This window comes from Protopterus annectens, chromosome 2.part1 (assembly GCF_019279795.1).
Source record: "Protopterus annectens isolate FY-2018-M chromosome 2.part1, PAN1.0, whole genome shotgun sequence".
NCBI classification, from domain to species: domain Eukaryota; kingdom Metazoa; phylum Chordata; order Ceratodontiformes; family Protopteridae; genus Protopterus; species Protopterus annectens.
The window spans coordinates 303,250,848-303,276,714 of record NC_056729.1 but is presented as its reverse complement, the minus strand read 5'-3'; the positions used below and the strand labels follow the sequence as shown (position 1 = coordinate 303,276,714).

At 41.4% G+C, this 25,867-nt stretch overlaps 1 protein-coding gene across 1 annotated transcript in view; it reads left to right on the top strand.

Moving 5' to 3' along the window:
* PGM2 (phosphoglucomutase 2) overlaps window positions 1-25,867 on the top strand; it is an 819,165-nt gene that overhangs the window by 412,988 nt on the left and 380,310 nt on the right. The window contains exons 9-10 of the mRNA XM_044062144.1: window positions 18,608-18,788; window positions 18,906-18,999. Coding sequence (XP_043918079.1) covers window positions 18,608-18,788; window positions 18,906-18,999 — 275 coding nt within the window. The remainder of the gene's footprint in view (window positions 1-18,607; window positions 18,789-18,905; window positions 19,000-25,867) is intronic.

Below are 25,867 nucleotides of genomic sequence, written 5' to 3'. Positions count from 1 at the left end.
TGGGATTCTGAATCATTAGATCTACAATCCAACATTTTGTCAGTAAAAGCTGGAAAAAATCAAAATCATTTAGAGATGAAAAAGAAAGTAGATGTATTAAACAATAAATACAATGAAATTCTAACATACAAAACTAGTTTAGCTTTAGAAAAACTAACAATTAATACCTTGGCCACTTCTCCCATATATCTACATAATTTATCCACAAGAATAAAAATACAATCAAAAGCTAATAACATTAAAAGTATATTCCATGAAAAGAAAGGGAAAATGTCTTTGATATAGGTGACATTCTTGATGCCTATAGAAATCACTATATGGAACATTTCCAAAATGAAAATATACATATTGATCAATTACATCTTGGTGAAAAATGTTCTAATATAAAAAAAAATACCAGAAAAATTAAAACTAGATCTGCAAGCACTCATATCCTACAAAGAAATTACAGATGCAATAAGAGGGTAAAAATAATAAAGCTCCAGGTATAGATGGCATAATTATGGAAATATGTAAACTTTTTCCTTCAAAGATACTATCCCTCTTCCATAAAACTCTATTAGAAATTCAGTCACAAGCTTTAATACCACCCTCTTGGAGATATTCCTTAATCACACCGATCCTAAAGAAAAACAAATCCCCAAACCTCTGTACCGCATATAGACCTATATTATTATTAAATAATGACTATAAGATATTTACGACAATATTAACTAACAGAATGAAAATACCACTATGCAAAACAATAAGTAATGATCAAACTGGATTTATATATCATAGACACACACATGACATTATTAAAAGGATAATTTCTCTTATAGATTATATTAATAAAGAAAATAGAAACCCTCATAATTGGCTTAGATATAGAGAAAGCATTTGATTCCCTAAATTGGGACTATTTTTTCAAAATTTTGGTGTTCAATAATAAAAGTTAGCGCTTTCGTTTACTGAAATTAACAAACTTCTTCAGACAAAGATAAGAAAAAATAAGTACACTTACATAAATTTTCCAATCATGACATCATTTCCTTCTTACAAAAACCAAGCCTCAGTTTAAAGTACTAAGCCACCTGCATGATAAAAAAATAAATTGATACAATTAATTCAAGAAATACAAGTATATCCAGTGTGGTTTGTTCCTTATTCTTTTTCGTTTGTAGTTTTTGTTTTTTAAACGAAAGCGCTTTTATTATTGGATCCAATGTGGTTTGTTCCTTATTCTTTTTGTTTATAGTTTTTGTTTTTTACCAGTTTTTTTTTTTTTTTTTAATTCTGGTGTTATTTGAATTTCTTCCTTCCATTGTTCATCTACTAAAGAATATGTATGTATATATATATATATATATATATATATATATATATATATATATATATATTTATATATATATATATTTATATATATATATAATTTAGCACATGTTAAGCTAGGTGTTTACACCTCTGAATCTATACATATAACAAAGGGTACTAAACAAAGATGTCCCATGTCACCAATTCTGTTTGCTTTGGCTATTGAAATATTGGCAGATTTAGTATGTAACAATACAAAAATCAAAGGAGTAGATGTTTATGAACAATACAATTCTAAAGTAATGCTGTTTGCTGATGACATATTAACATTATTCAATACAAAAGAGACATTAGAAGGATTAGATATTTTAATTGACACCTTTTACAGGACTTCAGGACTCCATTTCAGTAAATCAAAATCAAAAGTTTTATTTTTAAATAAAAAAAGAATTGTAGATGAAGGGGAATCACATTAGAGGGAAACAAGAATCTACCTTAAAATATCTAGGAATTGAGTTATGCAAGGATATAATGAATTAGTCTCAAAAAACTACAATAATATCATCAGTGCAATTAAAATCTCTGTGGAAAAGTGGAACAAAATAATATTAACATTTGAAGATAGACTACAGTTAATAAAAATGGTTGTACTACCCAAGATTGTATATATAGCTTTGGCAATACAACTGTTACCAGATAGCAATATACTCAAAGAAATAAACTCATACCTAATAAAATTTGTATGTTTTCCCAAAAGAAACAGAATAGCTTTAATACATCATATCAGACCATGGAAATAGGGAGGATTAAACTTTCCTGATACAGAAACATCTGTAAAAGCATCAATATCTAAAACAATCTCAGACTGGATAAGTCCAAATTATTCTGCAAATTTGAAAGAATTACTAACTGTTGTTGTTGTGTCTTTCGGCTTTTCCCGGTTAGGGGTCACCACAGCAGAACTCTGGTCCGCTAATGATTGGCAGTTGATTTTGCCAGCCCTGATGCACAACCTTCAACGAAGGTACGCCCATTCACGCATGTCTCCATGCAGAAGACGCTCTAGCTGAGAGTCGAACCGGTCAGCGTCTTACTGTGAGGCGACAACGCTACCGCAGCACCACCACCGTATATCAATAAATGAATTTGATTTACAAAAACAAATGCAAATAACAGATAAAAACTATTTTCCATGACACATATCTATTGGTATGCATTATAACATAACTAAGCCCACTAAAACTCATATGATTAATTATTACATTGACTCATTTAGGAAAATTATTAATGCAAATATAGATTTAAAAATCTGGTTTGATCATTTAACACCATTCATAGTTAGAGAGCTATCCACACAAAATATAAAGTGAAATAATTCTTGGGAACAGAAAGGATTTGTTTGTTGGTTTCAATGTATGAAAGAACTAAAAGTTCTGGATATGCAAACAATAGAACCAACATACAAAATTCCACAACAAGATTGGCTAACTATGCAAAGCATTCTGATGTATTCGCAAGATTTATGCAGAATAATTAGTAATTCTTCATTTAAAGAAATACCTAAACTTACAAAATACCTGTATGAAATCATGTATAATGATTATGCCATTGGAAATAGTATTTCAAAATTTTACAAGATAATGATAAATTATAAAACAAAAATTTTACAAGATATTGGTAAATTATAAAACAACACCTAAATCCTCATATTGAAATTACATAATAAAAGGGCATTCATTACAGCTAACTGAATAAATTAAATCAAATATTTTATTATCAATAAAACGTACATCCTTTACACGGTACTGGAAAGTTTTTAATTGGAAATGCTTGCACAGAGCATTCTTAACTCCAGGTAGAATTACTAAAATTAATTCTTCCACAAAGGGAATATGTTGGAGGTGTGAGCAAATACACAATGCAGATTGGAATCACATTTTTGACTGTTAAAATTAAGCCATTTTGTAATGGTATTAAAAACTTTTTACAAGCTTTATTTAATGAATTGTTTAACTTATCTAAAGTTCTAGTATTATTAAATGTGTACTCATTTGAATGAGTCAAACATGTGTCTAGTTTGGACAATACTAGTATGGCAATCTCAAGGAAGTGTATAACAAGAAGATTGAATATAAACACAATACTGACTTTGGAAGACTTCTACAGCCTACTGAAGACCACAGCATTGTTAGAAATTAAAATTAAAGAATTAAGGATTCATCCTAAGCCATTTATTAACAATCCATGGAAAAAAGTCTTGTCATTAATTGACACTTTACAGTAACTGAACAGATACACTGATAACTGGATTGTTATACCTATAAAGTGATTGCATATATTGAGCTCTGTTATAGTGTCAGGCTGATGTAAATAGTGCAAATAGTTATTTAAGATGTTATATACAAATACTATGGAATTTATTCAGCTGTGTTTGAAAAATAATAAAAAAATTCTTTCTCCAATCCTTTATTGGCTTAGTTCTTATAATACTCTCTGCTACTTTATGAATATAATATTTTGGATGATTATTGTTATTTACCTTAAGGCTCTGCATCCAAAATCCCAGGCTGTCATTTTTTGAGCTTCCCCTCTCTTTTATTATCATCCCTTTCCATTTTGAATTTGAGCTTTCTGCTTCTGCTAGGAGCCTTAACTGTGTAGCTCTGAAGTACCCCTTCAAATCAGGTAATATTAGGTCACTTTATCCTACTGGAAGGATCAACTCTTGCTCCCTTCAACTCTTTATTAATTGCTATCCACACTTTCTCCTCTGTTTAATAAAAATATGCCTAACCTTTGTATAAAACTAAAGAGACTAAATCCATATCCATAAAACAGAGCTTCCAGTTTCTCAGTTTTTGTATCCTCTTTTGTTTAGTCTCCTCTCACATATCCTTAGCTGTCATAACAGAATCCTTTTTAATCCATAGTCCTAAATATTTCTTTTTATCATGTCCTCATAAATATAGATTATTGCTTTGTGTGTGGGTACATAATGTTCCACAACAATGAAATTTCCTTTCCTGGTTTTATCAGGTACAAAATAATTTAATTTGCAAATAAAGCCAATTTTTCTTGATTACCATACCAATTATATCCTTGAATTTCTGAGTCCCTTATTTTCTTTGCGAGTGGTTCTAAATATAACGCAAGTAAAGGGAAAAGAGGACACCCCTGCCAGTTTCCTCTCTTCAAGCAGAACTGATCAGAGAGGAATTCCCCCACTTTAATTATCACCTGTGATTCCTCATATATCCCCCTAATCAACCTTATTATTTTATTAGGGAATGCAAATGCTTCCATCACCCTACTCATAAAATACCAACTTACTGTGTCAAATGCTTTCTCTGCATCTGGACTCATCAGTATTTATGATATTTTCATACATTCTGCTTCCCTTTGGATCATCATCATTCTGTTAATGTTGTCAGATGTTTGCCTCTGCACTCCACAAAACCACATTGATCCATGCCTATCTATTTTGACATCACATTTGCCATTCTGTTAGCCATTATAGTCATAAATACTTTATAATTATGGTTCAGAATCGCAACAGTGGGCCTATGTGAAGCTGGATCTGATAGGTCTTTACCATATTTAGGTATTACAGACACCACTTTCTTCCAGGATGTTGGTGCTTTTCTTCCTATTAGAATACTGTTAAATACTGTTAAAGAAAGTGCTTATCACTTTCTTCCCTCCAAATTTCCACAAGAATACCCTCTATTCCTGGAGACTTTCCTGTAGATTGGTTATGCATCACCATTTTTCCTCATCTCCTCCTATCCTGTTAGTAATTGAGCCTTAAATACCACTAACCCTGACACATTTAATTTTTCCATAAACATTTCTATTTGTACTTTTTTTTATTTTCCACATTTCTCTGCTTTGTACAATTTTTATAAAATTTCCAAAATATTTCTAATACCCCTACAAGATCTCTGGCGGTTATTTTCCTTAAGCTTAACAACAACTTTTTCTACTTTCTGTTGCCTGAACCATTGTGCTAAAAGCTTTTGTGGTCTGGAGTTTTATCAAAAAACAGTTGCTTAACAGTAGAAAAACTTTCCTCCTATTCTGCAGTACTTTAATCTTTGTCAGTGCCTGTAAGTAATTGTTGTTACTTTTTATTTATACCCTATTTCCAAACTCCACTTTAATTTTATCCCATTCCCTAACTGTATCTTCTGAGGAAATTTTTATCTACCCTAATAACTCCCGAATAATTTCCACTTCCCATTCCTTAAATTCCTCCCTGTTTAACAGATAGGTGGGGAAGTACCAATGTCTAATTTTTATTTTATTACCCTGCAGTTTTATTTCCGTTATTATTGGTGCATGGTCTGAAATAGCTACTGGATGAGTATCAAAACTTTCAGTTTAATGCACATGTTCCTGTGAAATATAATTTCTGTCTAGCCTAGCCAAGTTTTTGTACTGGACTGTGTATTTTGTAATATAGTTCAATACTCTTTCCTGTTCGGCTTTACCTGTAAGGTCATTTACAATCCAAGATAGCATGGATAAAGTAGCCATTATTTAAAAAGCTATTGTTCCCACCTATTATACATGACAGTTTTTTTTTTGGACTGTGTATTTCCAACTTTTGCCTTATGCACACATGACTTTATGCTGGCCAGCCTTTTATATGGTTGTTTCTTCTCTCCATTTGAACCTATGTCACATTTTTATGACCTTTTGCTTTAATGAAAACCCTAAAATAATAAAAAAAACCTAAATACATTTTAAGAACAACCACATCCCTTATTAACTTGGAATAAACACACATTTATGGAAATTTTCAACAAATGAAATGTAACCCTCTAGATAAGAGCAATTACCCTAAAGTGGCAGTTAAACCTGCAGGCATTACCTAATTTAAAATTAAGGATACCTATGCTAAAGAGCATGTTACAGTCTGTGTTCACACTTGTACGACTTTAAGATGTAAAAAAGTTATGCATTCAGAAAACATTAACTTTTAACCCTAAGAAAAAGTGCACTGACTACCTTTAAATAAAACTAAATTGTACACTCTCTTTTATTAAAAATATTAATAAGAACAAAAAAGTTTTACTTAGTTACTATTTTCCTCTGTAGTGTACTTCTAAACGTTAATGACATAAAGTGGAGTATGTGCTTTACAATCCACCCACAAGTTTAAAAAAATCAACAAAAGTCCAGACTTTCCTAGACACTTTCTTGAAAAGCCATATTTCACAAATGTAAGTGATGCCTTATAGTCTCTCATTTATTCACTAATTTCAGTGTTGATGGTCTTCTTCCTGATCATCTTCATCAACCCATACCATACTCTGGTTCAAGTCCAGGATACTCCAGGTTCTTCTTGTCAAACCCTGTGCTTTTCTTCTGTCTCTCCAACATTTCCCTTTTATGGGTTCATAGGTGTGTACTAGGATAATGGCCCTGGAGCCTTTACAAGCATAGCCCATAGAAGTGCCCTGGCATCGTGCAACCCAACGTTGGTTCTCAGTGCCTCTATCAAGTAGACCCACTGGAGTGATGCCCAGAGTGAATTTTCTATTTCCTGCCCACTCATCAAGATTTCTGTTAAAGAGGGCTAGTGAGGTGCTTTGCTTGACATGTATGGGAAGTCTTTTCCAGAGCATGGGCAGTCTCGGTGTTATGAACCTGTCCCTCCAGCATGTTCTGTTGATTGTGGTAATGAGGTTGAGGTCTCTGGAGCATGTGGTGCAGAGGGATTGGGATTTCTTTAGATGTGGTATTTCTTTAGATGTAGCATTTCTAACAGAGCTGGGTTAGACATGGCTTTGTATGTCAAGATCGCCTCTTAGTAGACGATATGAGACAAAGAATAGCTGGAGTTTTTTTTGAGTCTGTCTGTGTAGGACATGTGTTTAAGGCCTAAGATCCTCTTCGTGAGGTACTTTTGTGGCCTTTCTAGCTGAGGAAGGCGTCTAGTGAGGTACATGCCAAATGGGGCATTATACTTGATGATTAGCCTAATGAAGGAAGAGTAGAGAGAGAGATGATGACCTCTCTCTTCCTGGATGCAAAATCGTTGGTAATGAGATGTGCCACATAGAAGGACTTTCTAACTACAGTGGCAATCTAGGTTGCTGTCAACCTGTGTCCCCAGCTCTTATAATGCCTTCAGTGTTCAGTGGGCTCCCATTGATGAGGTAATTAGTGGGAACTGAGTTTTTCCCAAAGGGGGTGACCACACATTTTTTGGCATTAAGCTTAAAGCCATGGTTTTGACACCAGTCATTGGTCTCATTGAGGCCTTTCTGTAGGATGTCTACATCACTTGAGGAGTTAATAATGGCTCCCAGCTTGCAGTCATCTGCAAACTTGGTCAGCCAGAGTCCCTCCATGTTGGCCTAGATTTCTGAGACATAGATGCCAAACAGGAGAGGACCCAGGACTGATACCTGTGGGACTCCACTCATGACTGGTGGGCAGTCTGACTTGGAGTCCGCTACTTTCACACTGCGGGTTCTATCTGTGAGCAATTTGCAACCCACCTAACAATATAGGGGTTGACGCCTAGTTTGGTGAGTTTATCAATAATTCCTGAATGGGGAATGGTATCAAAGGCCTTGGCCAGATCGAGGTAGGGTGTATGAACTGTCTTGCCCTCATCCACAGCTCTTATGACTGACTCAAAGAAGTCAACCAGGTTGAGCAGGCATGATCTACCTTTCACAAAACCAAATTGCATGGAATCTAGAGTTTGGAGATTCCCTATATCCTTATTAATTAGGTCCATGATAAAGCGTTCCATAGACTTACATATCAGACTCATCAGACTAATGGGGCAATAATTCCCAGGGTCTGTAGTTGCTCCTCCTTTATGGAGAGGGATGACTGTAGCAGTGCGCTGTTCAGTAGGGGCAAAGCAGTGCGCTGTTCAGTAGGGGCAAAGCCTGAGGTGAGGCTGTGATTGAATAGGGCACACAGATGTGGTGCCAGTTCACTTTGTAGTTCATGGAGAGCACAGCCAGAAATATTATCGGGTCCCATGGAAGCTGTATTCTTGGCCTTGGACAATGCAGCTTTAACCTGTGCTGCAGTAATGCTGGGTGCCTGGCATTCCTCCATTGTTGTGATTGGCCCTTTAGGGAGGGAGAGAGGGGTAACATTGGCACTGAATCTGTCGGCCAGAATGTTGGCAATGTCTGTTAGCTCAGTATAGGAGGTACCATTGTGCAGTAACTCAGAGCAAATCTGGGTATTGCTGTGGAGATTCTTGATATAAATGTAGAAGGCTTTGTGGTTGTTTTTAGTGTCTGCCACAATTCTACCTTCATAGCTGGCTTTAGAGGTTTTGATGAGGGATCTCAACTTTTTGTTGAGGATTGTAAGGGAGGTTTTCCAGTCTTGGGACTTCACCCTTTTCCTGCAACAGTTTCTTCTTTCTGTTGTAGAGTTTATTAATGGCAGGGGACCACCAGATTGGCTTCCTTTTTTTGGAGGAGAGTGTCTTGGTTCTGTTGGGTATGGCTAGTTCCATGCATTTATATACATGTTTGTACAGTGCATTGGTGTATGATTCAGCAGTCATGCATCTATTTTCCATTGACATGGGTGCCATGAAGTTAGCAACCTCTGTTTTTAGGAGCACAAAGTCAGCTTTGGAGAAGTTTTTCATGGTGGTTACCTTTGCGGGGGGTGTAGGTGAGATGTGGATTTCTATGTTGATTAGTTTGTGGTCTGATCTAACCAGGGAGGAATTGACTATTGGTGTAGAACAACGGTCGCCCATGTTAGTAATAACCAGGCCAAGGATGTTACTTCCACTAGTGGGGGTAAGAATGAGCTGGTCCAGGGCATTAGAACTGATGAATTCCAGGAAGTGTTGGGCCAGTGTATTGGTGCATGAGTAGTTTTCCCAATTGATGGAGGGGTAATTGAAGTCACCTAGTATGAGAGTGTTGGGTTGGACCCTAATAGTTTCCAGGGTGCTTAGGAACATTTAGTGAGATTCGTGTGACATAGTTGGGGACCTTTAGCAGGCTACAACATGAATCTCCATCATACCCAGTGTTAGTTGTACCTCGAGTATCTCAGATGCATTATGCTGGGCTACTAGTCTGGAGGTGTGCATATCCTTAATGAATATGGAGACACTACCACCTTTGGAGCTTCGGTCCATGTTCTGGGACTGAAAGGTGTGGAATGAGTTATAGCCTGGTTGCACAGGGGTGCTTTCTGCTGCTTTAAACCAGGTCTCTGTTACAGTACAAATGTCGATGTTTTCCATTTTAAGGAGTGTTTTGAGCAAGTGCATCTTCAGATTTAGACTTCTAGTGTTGAGCTGCATGACCCTCAGATTGCATTTATTTATAGCTGTTATGGTGGTAATTTGGTCTTTGGAACATAGCCTAAAAAGGAACTATATGGGTGCCAAGAGCCTTAGCCAGTATCCTGAAACCCAGGGGTGACAGGTGCAGGCCATCTCTGGCAAAGCATCGAGGTCTATCAGTCATGTCATCCTGACAGACAGATACTGGATCTGCTTAGAATGACACCAGAAACTTAGCCAATTCTTGAAGTCAGTCATTTCCTGCTTGTACTGCGGTATCATTCTGGGCGACGGTAGGATGCTGCTCAGGGCTAGGGTTATACCTGCCTGGGCCACATAATCCAAGAGCTCCTCCAGGTCTCTTTTCATATAGTCAGGGAGGTGCATCTCAGGTCATTCACACCCACATGGACAGAGACAGAGTCATACTTGGACTTGTTGTGGAGTGACCTGAATGCGTGTGTTATGTGTCAGATTCTGGCACCTGATATACAGCTGACTGTTACCTTCTCCTTATTCAACCTAGTGAGTGGGTCATCAGTATGCCTCACTATTGAGTCATCTATGATTAGTGTACTGGGCAAGCTGATGTTCATCGTGCATACAGCTGCAGTCATTACAGATGGGTTCTCCTGCCGTCAGGCGGGTCCTCGGTCGGCCGAATTCCAAAGTCTAGGTCCGGCGTCGGTTGTTGTCGCCTTCTTTCCTGACGTCAGTGTGACAGGGGTATATAAGAAACAGCCGACGCCATTTTCTTCAGTCTCTTTTGCCACGTGGTGCCCAAAGCAGAAGCAGTTCGCAAGTGCCGGTCGGCCAGCTCCTGAAATTACGAAAATTTGGAAAACAAAGTCTTCTTTAAAGCTAAGTACCCCATTGGGGAAACTTTTCTTGCCTAAGACCGATGTCAGACAAAGTTAACAATTGTATTTCTTGTGGGAAGCAAATACCACATAAGGATTTCCATTCTCTCTGTATACCTTGTTTAGGCCCAGACCATGACGTCTCAGGCTGTCGCTTTTGTGCTACTTTCAATAAACGCACTATTAAGCATCGGGCGGAGTTCGCCCAGCACTTTTTTGGTAAAGCTTTTAACTATAAAATGCCATCTGAGACTCCGACTCCTGTTTTGTCCAAAAAACGCAACGACAAGGACCAACACGCGAGGTCCGCGGCCTCCACCGACACCATGCCAAAACTGGCTACACGTGGTCCGGTTCTCAGCGAGGCGCCTACGCAGCCCCTGACTACCGACGTCACTTCTCTGGCGGTGTCCTCTGTAACCGAGGCCGCAGGTTCCTCGGCCCACACCCTGACTACAGCTACCAAAGCCACTGTTAGTGTTGAGCCTCTTAATGTGGACAGGTCTACCTTCACCCATGGTGTCTTCAGACCTTCCTCTTCCTTTTCCATCAAGGCCTTTACTAAGTCTAAATCAGCCATGCACTCCAAGAGACCTATTGCACAGGGCCCATCTCCAGGCCCCATGCCTAAAAAGCAGATGCTCAAAATGGCTGAGGATTTAATTACTCTTATCAGGGGTTCCCAACCCCCACCGGACAAGAGACCCATAGTGGAGGAAGAATCTCCCTCTTCTGACAAGGGGTCCATTATTTCAGAACATTCTGATGAGGAGGAACATTCGTACTCCCCTTTTGAAGATTCTGATGCAGAGCAGTCCATTCCTTCTGTATCCCCCCCAGTGGATTTCTCATTCGGGGAAACCTTGCATACCTTGAGGGAACACTTCCATTGGGAAGGCCAAGATTTTTCAGATTCTAAGAAAAGGCTTAGGGAATTTCTTTTGCTACCTCAGCACAGACCTCTGGCCATACCTCCTGTCTTGGACATATTTGATGATGTTTACTCGGAGGACTGCCTTAATCCGGATTCCCTGCCTCCAGCCCCAGTCAAGCCTGATAGGTACTACAGAGTTCCTAACTCACACCAATTTCTTTACAAAAGCCATACTGCTGACCCAGAAACCATTTCTCAGGGCCCCAAGGGAATGAAGGCCTCTACTTCTAAGAATCCATTACCTTCCGAGAGAGACTCTAGATCCTTAGAAAGGTGGGGAAAAAAGGTATATACCTCAGCCATCCTAGCCATGAGGGCCTTAAACTGTCAGTTCCATATGCTTAAATATCAACAGTTTCTGTTATCACAATTAAAAAAATAAAATGTCACAACCTGAACAACCAGATTTGAAGGAGTTGCAGGATATGATGCATAGTGCAGAACAAGTGGGTAAGCGCACCTTACAATGTGGTTATGATGCTCTAGAGGCCTCAAGTAGAGCTGCTGTTACAGGATCAGTCATACGTAGACATGCCTGGCTTAGGGAACATGTCAAAGCTAAATTACTAGATGCTCCTCTACAAAAGGATGTATTTGCTGCTAATGTTGAGGAGATACTAAGGAAAATGGAAGAAAAAACGAAATCTATGCAAACTGTTAAAGCTTTTCTACAGGTACAACCACCACGTTTTAGTAGAAATTGGCCTTCAAAAAATTGGTCCTTTCCAGCCACGGACAGGCCCCAAAAAGGTAGATACAGGCGCACAAGGGGCAGAGGACAATCTCAAGGATCGTATAGAGGCAGACAATGGCAATCTCCAACACCAAGAGGTGGCGAAGATAGTTCACAGCAATACAGGAAACAAACCCAATGACTTTCCCCTTTGCATGCCAAGCAAGGCTCAAGTGGCAGCACCCTTAGGAGGAAAGCTGGTATTATTTTCAAAAAATTGGCATATTGTCACAAAAGACAAATGGATCCTGGACATTATAAACAGAGGCTACAGATTTCATTTTCACACTCTTCCAAAAATGAGAGGCATGCCGAACCTGCCACACAATCAAAGGGCAGAGGCTCAAATACAAATTTCAAAGCTCATGGACATGAAAGCTATTCAAGAGGTACCTACTCACGAACAAGGTCAAGGTTTTTATTCCAGACTATTCCTGGTACCAAGGAAGGGAACCGATTGGAGACCCATTTTGGACTTATCCATCCTAAACACATTTCTACTGCACTAAAATTCAAGATGCTCACCTTACAGCAGCTTCTTCCCATGCTGGGCAAGGAGTCTTGGCTGGTAACATTGGACCTCAAGGAGGCATACCTGCATGTCCCAATCAGACAAAGCTGCAGAAGATACCTCAGATTTCTTGCAGGTTCAATCCACTATCAATTCTCTGCACTGCCCTTTGGCTTATCTACTGCGCCCAGAGTATTCACGAAATGCCTGGCATCAGTAATTGCCTACTGCAGACTTCAAGGGATACAAATATACCCTTATTTGGACGACTGCCTGATCCAAGCGGACAGCAAACACATACTTCTGGAACATCTGGCTTATGTAACACGGTTATTGAATTCTCTGGGATACACAGTCAACAAAGAGAAATCCAGGCTAACGCCATCTCAGAAAATAATTTTCCTGGGTGCCAACTTGGACACAAACACCCAGATGGCCTATCTTACGCCAGAAAAACAGGGGCAACTAACTCAGTACTTCAAGATACTAGCAAATTGTACCAGGCTAACTGCAAGGAAAATCCTGCAGGCTCTGGGATTCATGGCATCTTGCATTCTTCTAATCCCATGTGCAAAGTTGCATATGAGGAAACTTCAATGGTACCTAAAAAAACCTATGGTCTCAACACAGCCACAGTCTGGAAACAATAATACCACTAATTCCATGTTTGCAAAAGGAATTTCTATGGTGGGCTCAAGCATGCCAAACAAACACAGGTCTACCATTCTGCAAGCCTCAAGCAAATCAAGTCATCACAACAGACGCCTCAGACTACGCCTGGGGGGCGCACATGACAGACCGGTGCATTCAGGGCAAATGGTCCCAAAAGGAAAAGCACCTTCACATCAATCAAAAGGAAATGCTAGCAGTGATAAATGCTATTACAGCTTTCAAGGACCTTCTGCATCCAGGGCAATTATTGATAAGAACAGACAACACCACAGTAATGTGGTACATAAACAAACAAGGAGGAACACATTCATACCCCCTGTGCAGGCTGGCCATGTCACTTTGGAACATGGCTCTGGAGTTGCAAATCGAGCTTCAAGCACAGTATTTGCCAGGTATGGAAAACACGCTGGCAGACAATCTAAGCAGAAATATGACAGACCCACACGAATGGAAGTTGCATCCTCAAGTGTTTACAGAGATAATCCAAGTGTGGGGAAGGCCAGACATAGATCTCTTTGCCTCCCACAAAAATCATCAATTGACAAAATTCTGCTCAAGGACATTTCATCCAAAGGCCTGGAGAGTGGACGCCCTTTCTTTCAGTTGGGCAGCACGGACAGTTTACGCCTTCCCTCCTCTTCCTCTACTGCCCAAGGTGCTTTTGAAAGCAAGAGCAGACAGACCAAAGATGATACTGATTGCTCCAGACTGGCCAAGACAACACTGGTACCCACTCCTGAGGAGCCTAACGCATTCTCCTCCCTGGACCCTACCTCTAATGCCTCTTCTTCTGACTCAGCACAGCTACAAAACTCTTCACAGTCAGCTGAAAACACTCAATCTGGCCACATGGAAGATTCCTTAACACCACAACAGACCCTACTCTCCAAGGAGGTGCAGGATGTCATTTTGGAGGCCAGAAGGCCATCTACTAGAAAAGCTTACTCCGCAAAATGGAAACGGTTTTGTGCTTGGAATGAGAAAAAGATCCAGGATCCTAGAAAACTGAATTTGTCTCAGATATTACAGTATCTAGCTGAGCTGCTGAACAGTGGACTTTCATTCTCCTCCATCAAAATCCATGCCTCAGCCATTTCTGCAGAATACAACACTGATCCACCTTTATTCTCTCACCCACTCTTAAGACAGTTCCTCAGAGGGGCTAAGAATATAAGACCTCCAAGGAAACAACCAATCCCAGCTTGGGATCTTAATTACATTCTAGAAAAATTAACCTTGCCTCCTTTTGAGCCAGCTGCCTCAACAGATTTGCAATCTTTGTCCTGGAAAACAGCTTTCCTTCTGGCTATTACCTCAGCTCGTAGGGTCTCCGAACTACAAGCCCTCATGGCTGTGCAGCCCTTTATCATCTTCCATCAGGACAGGGTTTCCCTACGAACCAACCCATCATTTATGCCTAAGGTAGTATCCAGGGTAGCTTTAAATCAGGCCATATACTTACCTACCTTTTACCCCAACCCTCAAAACAAAGGGGAAAGGCTGCTACATTCCTTAGACATCCATAGACAGCTGTGTTACTATTTGTACAGAACAAAGCTTTTCAGAAAATCAGAACAACTCTTTGTGTCCTATGCTGTAGGAGCTCAAGGGAAGCCAATTTCCAAACAGACAATTTCAAAATGGATAGGCCACCATACGTTTTTGTTACTCCTTTCATGGTAAATCTGTACCTGCAGGCATCAGATCCCACTCCACAAGGGCCACAGCTACCTCTGCAGCCTTCCTCAGAGGAGTTCCTACCAAAGATATTTTGGAGGCAGCCACTTGGAGTTCTGTGCATACCTTCACTAAACACTACCACCTACCTTTATACTCCAAAACTAGAGCAGGCTTTGCCACTGCTGTGTTGCAGGGCATTCTGGCTCCTCCCAGTTCCACCTAGTGCCTACCACCCTGTGCGTAGCTTTGGGATTCTACCCATCTGTAATGACTGCAGCTGTATGCACGATGAACATAGTACAGTTTTGTACCTACCATAAATGTAGATGTTCGAGTGCTAATACAGCTGCAGTCCAGGTTTCCCACCCTCCTTCCCCTCTTGGTACAGGCCTAGTGGCTAACACCTCCTCATACAACCTGATTGGGTTATCCTTCTATGGTGTATTTGCTTGCAACTACTGTTTTTTGATTATATTGCATTGCATTATTATATATAAATTATGTATTGCCTTCCTTCTGGGGGCACCTGACATCTGGGGCAAGAAAGACTGCAGAAAATGGCGTCGGCTGTTTCTTATATACCCCTGTCGCACTGACGTCAGGAAAGAAGGCGACAACAACCGACGCCGGACCTAGACTTTGGAATTCGGCCGACCGAGGACCCGCCTGACGGCAGGAGAACCCATCTGTAATGACTGCAGCTGTATTAGCACTCGAACATCTACATTTATGGTAGGTACAAAACTGTACTTTTTGCCTTAGGGGCATAGGAAGAGGGGCACACTGTGTAGGTGAGCTATGTGTCTTGTTGTTTGTGCTGTGCTGTGGTGTTCTCATGCATTTCTGCCTTCGAGGTCTCTGCTGTTTGGGTAGATTTCTATTGAGACCCTCTGCGAAGGTGAGGATGTGGTTTGTGTTTTTATGTGAGATCTGTGATGGTGGGTGTTCTGGAGGGCTATGTGTTGCATGTAGTGTGGTGCAGGTGTTAACCTTCTCCTCTTGGCCAGCTTTTCTTGTCTTGGCTTGAGAGTGCATGGCTTCCAATTTGGATATATAAGTGCATCTCTCACAAGTCTGAGTGTTGGGAGGTAAGAGGAGAGGGTTGTATGTGTACGTGAGGCAGTTGTTACACTGCCTCAGAATGCCCAAGTTCACCAGGTTAATAGGAGAAAGCACAGGGAACTGACCTTTAGACATGCCAGGAAGGATCGTCATTATTACTAAGTACTGGAGCTGTTTCCTTATATATTCATGTTACAGGAAAAAGTCACTCAAGGTGTCTGAGTCTATACAGACCACTGCCAAACACTTGAGGGGAAACTAATACGTAGACCCTGAAAATTTAAGGATGAAGTATTTAGGCATATATTCTGAAGTTAGAAAGAAATCAAGCAGCACTTACTGAAAAATAAAGAATTAGCTTGTCAAGAATGATGAGGGGAGTCGTATGAATGGCTACTACTTATGCTGGTCTCAGCACATCTTCACTCTGTTGGGATACAATACTCCTTTGCTTCTTTTCTCACCATAAGCAAAATGTTAGCATCAATCCCAAGACAAGAAGCAGGCTATGGCTTGTTTGTGATCCACAGTTTTGCCCGAGATGATGCAAGTACTGCAGGCTTGTAGCATTTTCTGGTAGATGCCTTGAATAGCAACCAGACCAATCAGGTACGTTAAGCACAGACACTCACTCTCCAACCAGAAAGAGTCAGGAATCAATGCACTCTGCTCCTACTCTCACCAGGATCAGAATATAAGCACAGATTCCAAGCTGTCACCTATAAAACAATTATTAAGCTTTCTGGTGATCAGCAGTCTCCAGGAAATAATGTAACTGCACTCCTTCTCTCACCAGGAGAAAACAGAAGCATCAATCCCAAGATGACTACTGAGAGGCAGAATGTGGGCTCTCCAATAACTGGTGGTCTTGCAATAGATGCTTAAAGGTAAGATTAAAAAAAATGGTTTATCCTGAACACTGCAGTGTGCACTAGAGGCACTTTGGAACAGAGGAAAAGGTTTCATTAGCAAAGTCGCTCTTTATTGCCAGAAGAATGAGAAGCAGAATCCCGTTCTGATTGCTGGCTCACTTTTTTTGGTTAAACTTCCTCCTTAGCCTGTGTCCAAAAATGTCTGATCTTCCAGGAAAATGTTCTGAAGACAGCATACAGCCACTTGAATCTCACACTTGCCTCTCTACATTCCCTGATTGCTGGGGTAAATGTCTCATCTGCCTAGTGTACAGTGAATAATCATTTCCCACAAACATTTTACTGTTTCCAGTTTTCAATACTTTTCCCTTCTGCCACAGTGTTGTCGGGATCAACTCTTTTTGCTAGTATGACTGCATATTTATTATGCAGGTTTTGACTGCTTTCTCGTGGTTTGATTTGGAGCATATGCTCAGTGTGCTCTTTCAGGTAACAAATCTTGCTGTGGAACACCAGTTCAATTTCCTATTCATGCTTCAATAAAATTAATAGTCTGTTCCTTTCAGTTTCTCATGTGCAGCAGAACATTTTTGACTTTCTCTGCATGCACTGGCTTTCAAAGCTAGTAAAATATATTGCTTTTTTGTACTTGATAGTACATGGAGTAGATAAGACTTCATGCACTGCAAGGAGTTATAATCAAGTCTCACAGATTGTACTCCATTATTTCTTCTCAGCATGGATGCTAAGAGTCACTTTTTCTAGTGAATTTCTTGGCATCCATGTCTCAAACACATAGTGAAGTAGTTACAGTTGGAGACCCAATCATAACTCTGTATGTTACAGTCGGCTCCATAAAATGCTTGTTTTGGTATCCAGTGCATCTGCTTCACTGACACAAATGGATAGTTAAGTACATACTTACATACATAATTATATACAGATCTGGTCAGTTGACAACATCAACATTTTAACAAAACCTGCTATTCATTTTTAATCCCAAAAGGAAGTATGGGATTGTATTTATAGTTTCTTCATTGCTGAAAAAAAAATAAAGTGAGCATTTGACAATGCAACCAGATTGAGTTAAGCATGTTCTATGACTCAAATTTAAACAAAAGGGGGGCACAGACTAAAGACACTAGACATTCATTCACATTCCCTGTACTTCTTGCATCTGACTTCTTTAGATACTTTATAGTATTGTTAGTGAGCTAATTCAATTTCTGAGGTCTCTTAAAACATAGTTTAAGCCTCTGTCTGTTACCAATGCATAATATTTTTTTTTTGTTTGTTTTTAGTGTATTTTAGGTTCGTATGCCAGTACTAGACTGGCTTTTCTTGTGGGCCATTTTGAAGCTAGCCAATCTTCCTCTCAAAAATGAGAATCAAACCATGTACTTGTCTGTCAGGTAAACACCTTAATCATTGTGCCAACTCTCGACCCTCGTACTTGCTTTATTTACTGGTGACCTTTCAATGTAACTTCTTGAATACTTAATGGATACAGTATTTTTTCTATTGCTTTGTTTACAGTCTCTGTAAGATTTGAAATATGAGAGCTGGCAAACATTCCCAAATATTAACTGGATAACCTCATACACATTTTACTGTTTAATGTGTTAGATTCCTAGATTTCTAACCATGTCTGCTGTTTTTGTGGTTAATCATTTCAACTAATTCTTTTTTTTTTTTTCAAGCGGCGAGTGGAAGGTATTTTCAGGAAATGAGCTGGGAGCATTATTGGGCTGGTGGCTCTTCAAATGCTGGAAGATGCAGCACCAGAATGCCAGTGCAGTTAAGGATGTGTATATGTTAGCAAGTACAGTCTCCTCCAAGATCCTCAGAGCAATTGCCCTCAAGGAAGGCTTTCATTTTGAGGTATTTGTTTAATTTTGCTAAATTTAATGCATATTGGCTGTGTGCATAGCAAGTTATATATACAAGCAGCCGTAGACTGAAACCTCATGTTGATCTATTCTTTGTGGATTTCATCAGGAAACTTTGACCGGATTTAAGTGGATGGGAAACAGGGCGAAGCAGCTAATGGATCAAGGGAAAACCGTTCTCTTTGCTTTTGAAGAAGCCATAGGTAAGGACATTTTATATATTAAGTCTGCTGTGTGAAGTATTGCGGTTTTCTTTTTTTATGTTAGAGCTGCCATTTGCAAAGAACTGTACACATATCAGTGGATAGACATTTGTGTGTAACAATTACATTTTGTTGCGGAAAGGAGTTCTGACTTCTGTCTTGGCGTCAAGATGTCATGTTTATGACCTACTGACCTTCAAGAAGCTTGATTGTTGAAATACCATGTTGATTTTTTTCTTTCTTTTTATATGCGATTGTTTTCCAAGAAACTTGGCAATAAACATGGTGGAGCTTTCATTTTCCCTGTTTAATATTTATTTAGTAGTCTCCTTCCTATTTTGGTGTTACTTTTGTCAGTGGTATGTTCAAGGCATAGATCTTCACAAAGAAATAGCTCAGACCCATTGCATTGAGTAAGGGCAGATGTAATGTCTAAGCAGGCCCTGTGATTAAACAAAGAAGCATCCTGCTACACTGAATCCTTAACTTCTGCACCACTTAAGTAAAGGATAGCAAATACTAATGCACATAATTAAAGAAAATGGCAAAGCAAATTTTTTTTTTTGCAGAGGGTTAACCCATTCCAAATGGTTCTTAAGTTTTTCAGTCCTAGGATTTTTCTAGTAAAAAATGTGCATTTCCAAGTTGTTTTAGGTGTCATACTTGGTGACTACAGAATATAGTGTTGTAGTCAGTAATGGATCAGATCAAATGAGGTATAAAGTGGCATATTGATCATTTAGTCATAGATGGTCTGTGATGTTTGATTCTCTGGCTTTGGTAGTATAAACTTTAAACTGTTGTCTGCTTGTATTTTTTTATTATTTTGCAATTCATTCTGTAACCATAATTTATGCTATTTTTGCAAAGTTTTATGATGCTACATTGTTGACATCAAAGGTGAGGTCATTACTAAGCAAAAGGTGTGCATTTTTTTGAAAGCATTGTTATATATACTCCTCCACAGAGGTGAAATGGAATCTGTTTTTGAGATTTCCTCTTTGACTTTCTTTGCCCTTACTTTGACCATTTGCATCAACCTCTCATGCAACAATGTCCATGGTTTGAGACTTATACTGGAGCCTGAATTTCCAAGAAGCTGTAGTAATGAGATGCTGTTTAAAGATAAACAGCATTTCCCAGGCCACTGCTCTTTTGTTATGCATGCCGTGAGGCACTGGTATAACCATGTTTTCATCTCTGCAAATCACCTCCTAAAGCCTCTGCTGTTTTATCATGCATGTCGTGAGATACTGGTATAACCATGCTTTCATCTGTGTAGATCACCTGCTAAAGTCACTACTCTTTTGTTATGCATGCTGTCAGGTACTGTTATAACCATGCATCTGATAATGTTAATCCTCGTTCATTCCTTATGCATGGGTATCGGTTCTGACCTCGGAACCAGGCTGGCCATTTTCCAAGCTCGCGTCAGCTTCAAACTCTCGAGCTAAACTCTTACCCATAATCCCCCTCTCCCTGTTACCTCAGATTACGTTTGCCGTGTTGCCATTCGGTCATTTCAAGCTGCTTCTCTTGAGTTAAGTATAGTTATTTGTTGTCAGAATAGTCATTTGTATAACTTTTTCTGTCAGAAAAGTTTCTGTTTCATTGTCTCTTACCCTATCGCATCTAGCGACCATATTTTCTTGAGTTTTTCTTCTCCTTTCTCTACTCCTTTTACCGCGAGGTATTTCTCCCCTACCATCATTGGTAATCTTCCCTTTTTTTCATACCTTCGGGTATTCTTTTGTACCATTGCTGGTACCCTTTCTACTATCCCTGTTTTTTATCATGGCAGATAAGAAAGGTAGTCCAGGTTTTAAAAGGTGTTCCGATTGTGGACACAAATTACCTACATCTAACACACTCTTTGTGCGTTTATTGTTTGGGGGCGCCTCATTTATCTGTTGACCCGCCCTGTACTATCTGTGAAAATTTTTCTAACAGAACCTTGTTAGAAAAGAAAAACAAGTTGTTGCTGAATGGACTTTTTAAATCTCCCTTTTCAGAGGCTATTTCTGGGTCAGAGGCCTCAACCCCTCCTAGAGCCCATAAGAAAATTTTGGATGTTCCTACTAAAGCCAAGTCTTTGCCTTCGTCCCCAGCTGGGGACTCCTGCCAACCAAAACCTAAAAAGGCTAAGGTTTCTGCTCCGGAGCTCACTCAGTCAGCCCCAGTGCTTTCGGTGCCTAGACTTTCGGCTCCATTACTGATCTCGGCTCCATCTTCTCCTGCAGCCTTCACTATATCGGCACAGAGTGGCTTCTTGGTTCAGACTATTACCACTGTATCGACACCGACCGCTCAGTCGGCGCAGACCTCGACCACGTCGGCTCCGACATCTTACTTGGAACCGATGCCTCCGGTGTTGGCTCCAGTGTCTGTTCCAGCTTTGGTACCGACAACCACTTCGGCACCGACCCTTGTGTCGGTGCAGACCGTGACCTGGCACCGATGACTTCCTCGGTGCAGACACCCGTAGTCCAGTCTCTCTCAGCACTGTTGTTCTCGGTGTGGACTGCTGAGATGGGCACCGAGTTTGCCTCTTCTGTGGACAGGCCTGTTTCTCTCTCAGTCTCCGTGAGGTCCACTAAAAGCCTTTCCAAACACGATGTGCTGCGTCTTGTGGACCAAGTGCTTTTGGCCAGAGGTATCCCACCCCCCCCCGGACCTATCCTTCCTTGGGAGGTGATCACCCATCTCCAAAGACTCCTTCTTATTCTCCTCCTTCATTGCCTTTGAAGTCCATGGATATAGCACAGTCTTCCCCCTCTGCGGTTCCCTTTATGGATCTCACTAAGGAACCGCAGTTGCCTTTGTGGCAGGAAAGTTTTGCTACAACCCAGGATGACAGTTGTGACACGCATAATTTGCTGCTCCACAGCCATCCGGAGACTCCGAGTCAGCAGGCTGAGCCACTTAGGGGAGGGGTGACTCCTGTCCTGGACATTCACTCCTCTTCAGGTGGACCAGCCTTCCAACTGATGGAGAAGGCTTTCGCTTCTGCTGGTGATACTGGACTGTCTAGCCCCCCGCCCTCCTCTGGTACACTGGTTTCACAAGTCTCACCTAGCGGACACCGGGAGAAAGGGCCTCAGGACATATTCCTGCAGGAAGCCCCTTTTCCGCTGTCTTCCCCTCCCCATCTTCTCCCTCTGAGGAAGTCCACCAGAAAAGTTTGTGCAAGAGGAAGCACATGGATTCCACAGAGGAGTCCCTCACTGAAGGCACAGACTTTGATGAGGGGGAAGGATCCCCTCAGTCACCCTCTGAGGTGTCCTTCGGTGATATACTCGAAATCCTTAAACAGAGAGGTGACTGGCAGCCCTCTAATCTGACCTCTGAGGAGTCTGTGTTCCTGCAGGCTTTTCGCGTCCGGCCCCCTACCTCCTGGGTTACTCCACCTGCTGATGAACTTGTCCGGCTCATCGTGCAGTGTGCGTAGAAGGCTCCTGACACCGTCAAGGGTATTCCCCAGAGGCCAGATAAGATTTTGTCCCCTCCTGCTATGGATCCCCATTGGACAAAAGGTCTCATGTGGATGCTTTGGTGGTGGCGGCCACAACAAAAAAGGATCTGGCAGAGGAAGAAAGCCAGACTGTCCAGCCGCCTAACAGAGTCCCGGGACCTGGACAGGATAGGGAAGTGCACCTTTGCATCAGCGACCTTTGAAGCCTGGTAAAGTGTGCCATATAATTCAGGGACCTGATAGCAAAGGGATCTGATTTCCAAGCTCTCTGAAACTTTGGCTGGTGCCTTGTCTGATGAGGTCTGTGACAAAGTGGCCTCTCATCTGTCCACCATTGAATCAATTTCTAACTCCTCTATCCGACTGATATCTCACGCATCAGAAGGAGCAGCTAGAGGGGCGGGTTCAGCTGTGGTCTTGAGACGACATACCTGGATGCACTTATGCAATTTCGCGGAACCCTTTAAGGCTTCCTTTCTTAACGCTCCCATTGAGGCCTCTTCATTGATTGGACCAAAATTTAAGAGCACACTGGCCAGATGTGAACAGGACGGTAAGACCCTTTCTGCTGTAGGTGTCCGTTATTCTTCCCCTCAATGTGCTTTCTCCCAAAACCAAAAGAGTGGGAAGATATGGTTCAAGAAATCTCAGGGTCCTTTCCGTGACACACAGGCCGAGTTCTCCCCTAGAGGCAGAGGGGGAAACTCACAGGGAAGATGCTCCTTTTGGGGCAGAGGGGATCCATGTAACTAGGGTTCCAGGGACTCTCTCCCTGGCCAATCCTACCAGCGCTCCTGAAGAGTGGCCCAACTCCTTTCCTCTGGATGTAGTTGGGGGTCGTTTCTCCTTGTACCCTAATGCCTGGCTAGCCATCACCACCGATTCTTGGGTACAAAGGATTATAACCAGAGGCTATCATATCCCCTTTGATATTTGTCCTGTCCCTTCAAAAAAACTTCCCGACGTTCCACACAGTCAAAGGGAAGAAGCAGCACTAGAGATAGAAAAGCTGCTAAGAAAGAGAGTCATCCAAATAGACCCTCCAGACCAGATAGGATCCAGATTCTACTCAAGACTATTTTGGTGCCAAAGAAAACCAGGGACTGGAGACCAATTTTGGATCTCAGTGTATTGAACAAGTTTGTGAGAGTACAAAAATTCCGGATGGTCACAATACAGTCTATCCTCCCGCTTTTGGAAAAAGATGATTGTATGTGCTCGATAGATCTTCAAGATGCGTACTACCACATAAAAGTGGACAGGCCATCAAGAAGATTTCTGCACTTCCGTGCGGGAGCCGTCACTACCACTTCAGAGTACTGCCCTTTGGACTCTCTACAGCCCCCAGAGTGTTCACAAAGTGCATGGCAGTCATCACAGCTCACTTGCGACTTCAAGGATTCCAGGTGATGTCCTTCAAGGATGCATCTGCAGTCATAACAAATGGGTTGTCCTGTCGTCAGGCAGCCCTTCGGTCGGCCGGATTCCAAAGTCTGGGTCCGGCCGCTGATGTCGCACTTCACCCGACGTCATCTCTGCTGGTCTTCGGGTATAAAGGCATCAGCCGACGCCATTTTCCTCAGTCTTTCTTGCCGCGTAGCACCCGAAGCAGAAGCTGTTTGCAAGTGCCGGTCGGTCAGATCCAGAGATTACTACTACCGAATACTACTTCGAAGACTTCTAAAAGCTAAGTACCCCGTTGGGGACTCTTTCTTGCCTCAGCCGATGTCAGAAAAAGTAAATAACTGTTTAACTTGTGGGAAACAAATACCTCATAAAGATTTCCACTCTTACTGCCTACCTTGCTTAGGCCCAGACCACGACGTAGCAGCCTGTTTAGCCTGTGCTTCCTTCAACCGACGAACGCTTAGGCGTCGGTTGGAGTTTGCTGAACAGTTTTTCGGCTCAGATTTTGCATACATTATGCCGTCGGATCCTCCGACTACCCAAATTGTTAAAAAACGCAAAGAAAAAGACCGACACTCGTGGTCCGCGGTTTCGGCCGAAACCACGGTTAAGCAAGCCGCGAGTGTCTCGGTTTCGGCCGAAACCGAGAAAACGGGTCAATCTTCAGCCGAATCCATGACTACTACTGAGGCTCCTGCTACCGTAGTTGAATCGGCCTCTGAAGTTTTGCCTACTACTGTGGTTCCTAGTAAATTATCAGACACCATCCCTTTGGATGTCTCTACCCCAGCACGTGGTGCTGCTAGGCCTCCTGCAGCCATGTCTATTAAGGCCTTTGCCAGGGCTAAAGCAGCCAAAACTGTTAAATCAGTGCCTGCTAAGCCCCCCTCACACAGGCCCACTTCTAGTTCACAAATGCTTACTCTGGCAGAGGATTTAATATCCTTAATTAGGGGATCCCAATCTCACCCAGACAGGGCCTCTCAGCCTCCAGAAAAGAGACCTAGAGCAGAGCCCCCCGAGCCAGTGTCCTCTGATGATTCTTCGGATGACTCAGACATTACAGATCAGCCAGAGGCTCCTTTTTCTACTTATGAAGATTCCGATGCTGAAGAATCCATTCCATCTGCCTCTCCACCAGAGGAATTTTCCTTTGGAGAAACCTTACATGCCATGAGAGAACAATTCCAATGGCAGGGACAAGATTACTCAGATTCAAGAAAAAGGCTTAGGACCTTTCTGCACTTACCACAACATAGGCCCTTAGCTATACCTCCAGTTCTGCCTGTTGTGGATGATGCATTTAATGATGTTTGCACTGCTCCTGATACTTTACCTCCAGCCCCTGCCAAACCAGATAGATTTTACAGGGTGCCAGACACTCATCACCACCTATACAAGGCCCCACTTGCAGATCCTGAGACTATATCCCAGGGGCCTAAGGCAGTAGCCTCGACCTCAGCAAAAAACCCTCTCCCTTCTGAAAGGAAATCCCAGGTCCTTAGAGAGATGGGGGAAATAAGTTTACACCTCTGCTACTCTCTCAGCTAGAGCTTTAAAGTGTCAGTTTCATATGATCCAATACCAAGAGTTTATGCTTGATCAGTTAACTAAGAAGCTGTCCTCTGATGATTCCTTAGATAAGAAATATGTTTTAGAAATGGTGAATAACATTCAGCAGGTTAGTAACCATTCCTTAAAATGTGGCTATGATGCACTGGAGGCTTCATTTAGATCAGCCATGACTGGCACAGTGATAAGAAGGCATGCATGGTTGAAAGAACAGGTCTTGCCGGATCATGTTAAAGCAAAGCTGTTAGATGCTCCTATGGATAAGGCCAGTCCTTTTGGTACCCCTGCTCAGCAAGTAATGAAGAAAATGGAAGAGAAGGCAAAATCTGTACAAACAGTTAAGGATTTCTTACAGGTTCAGCCCCCAAGGTTTAGCAGGAACTGGCCTGCCAAAAATTGGTCCTTTCCAGACTCCTC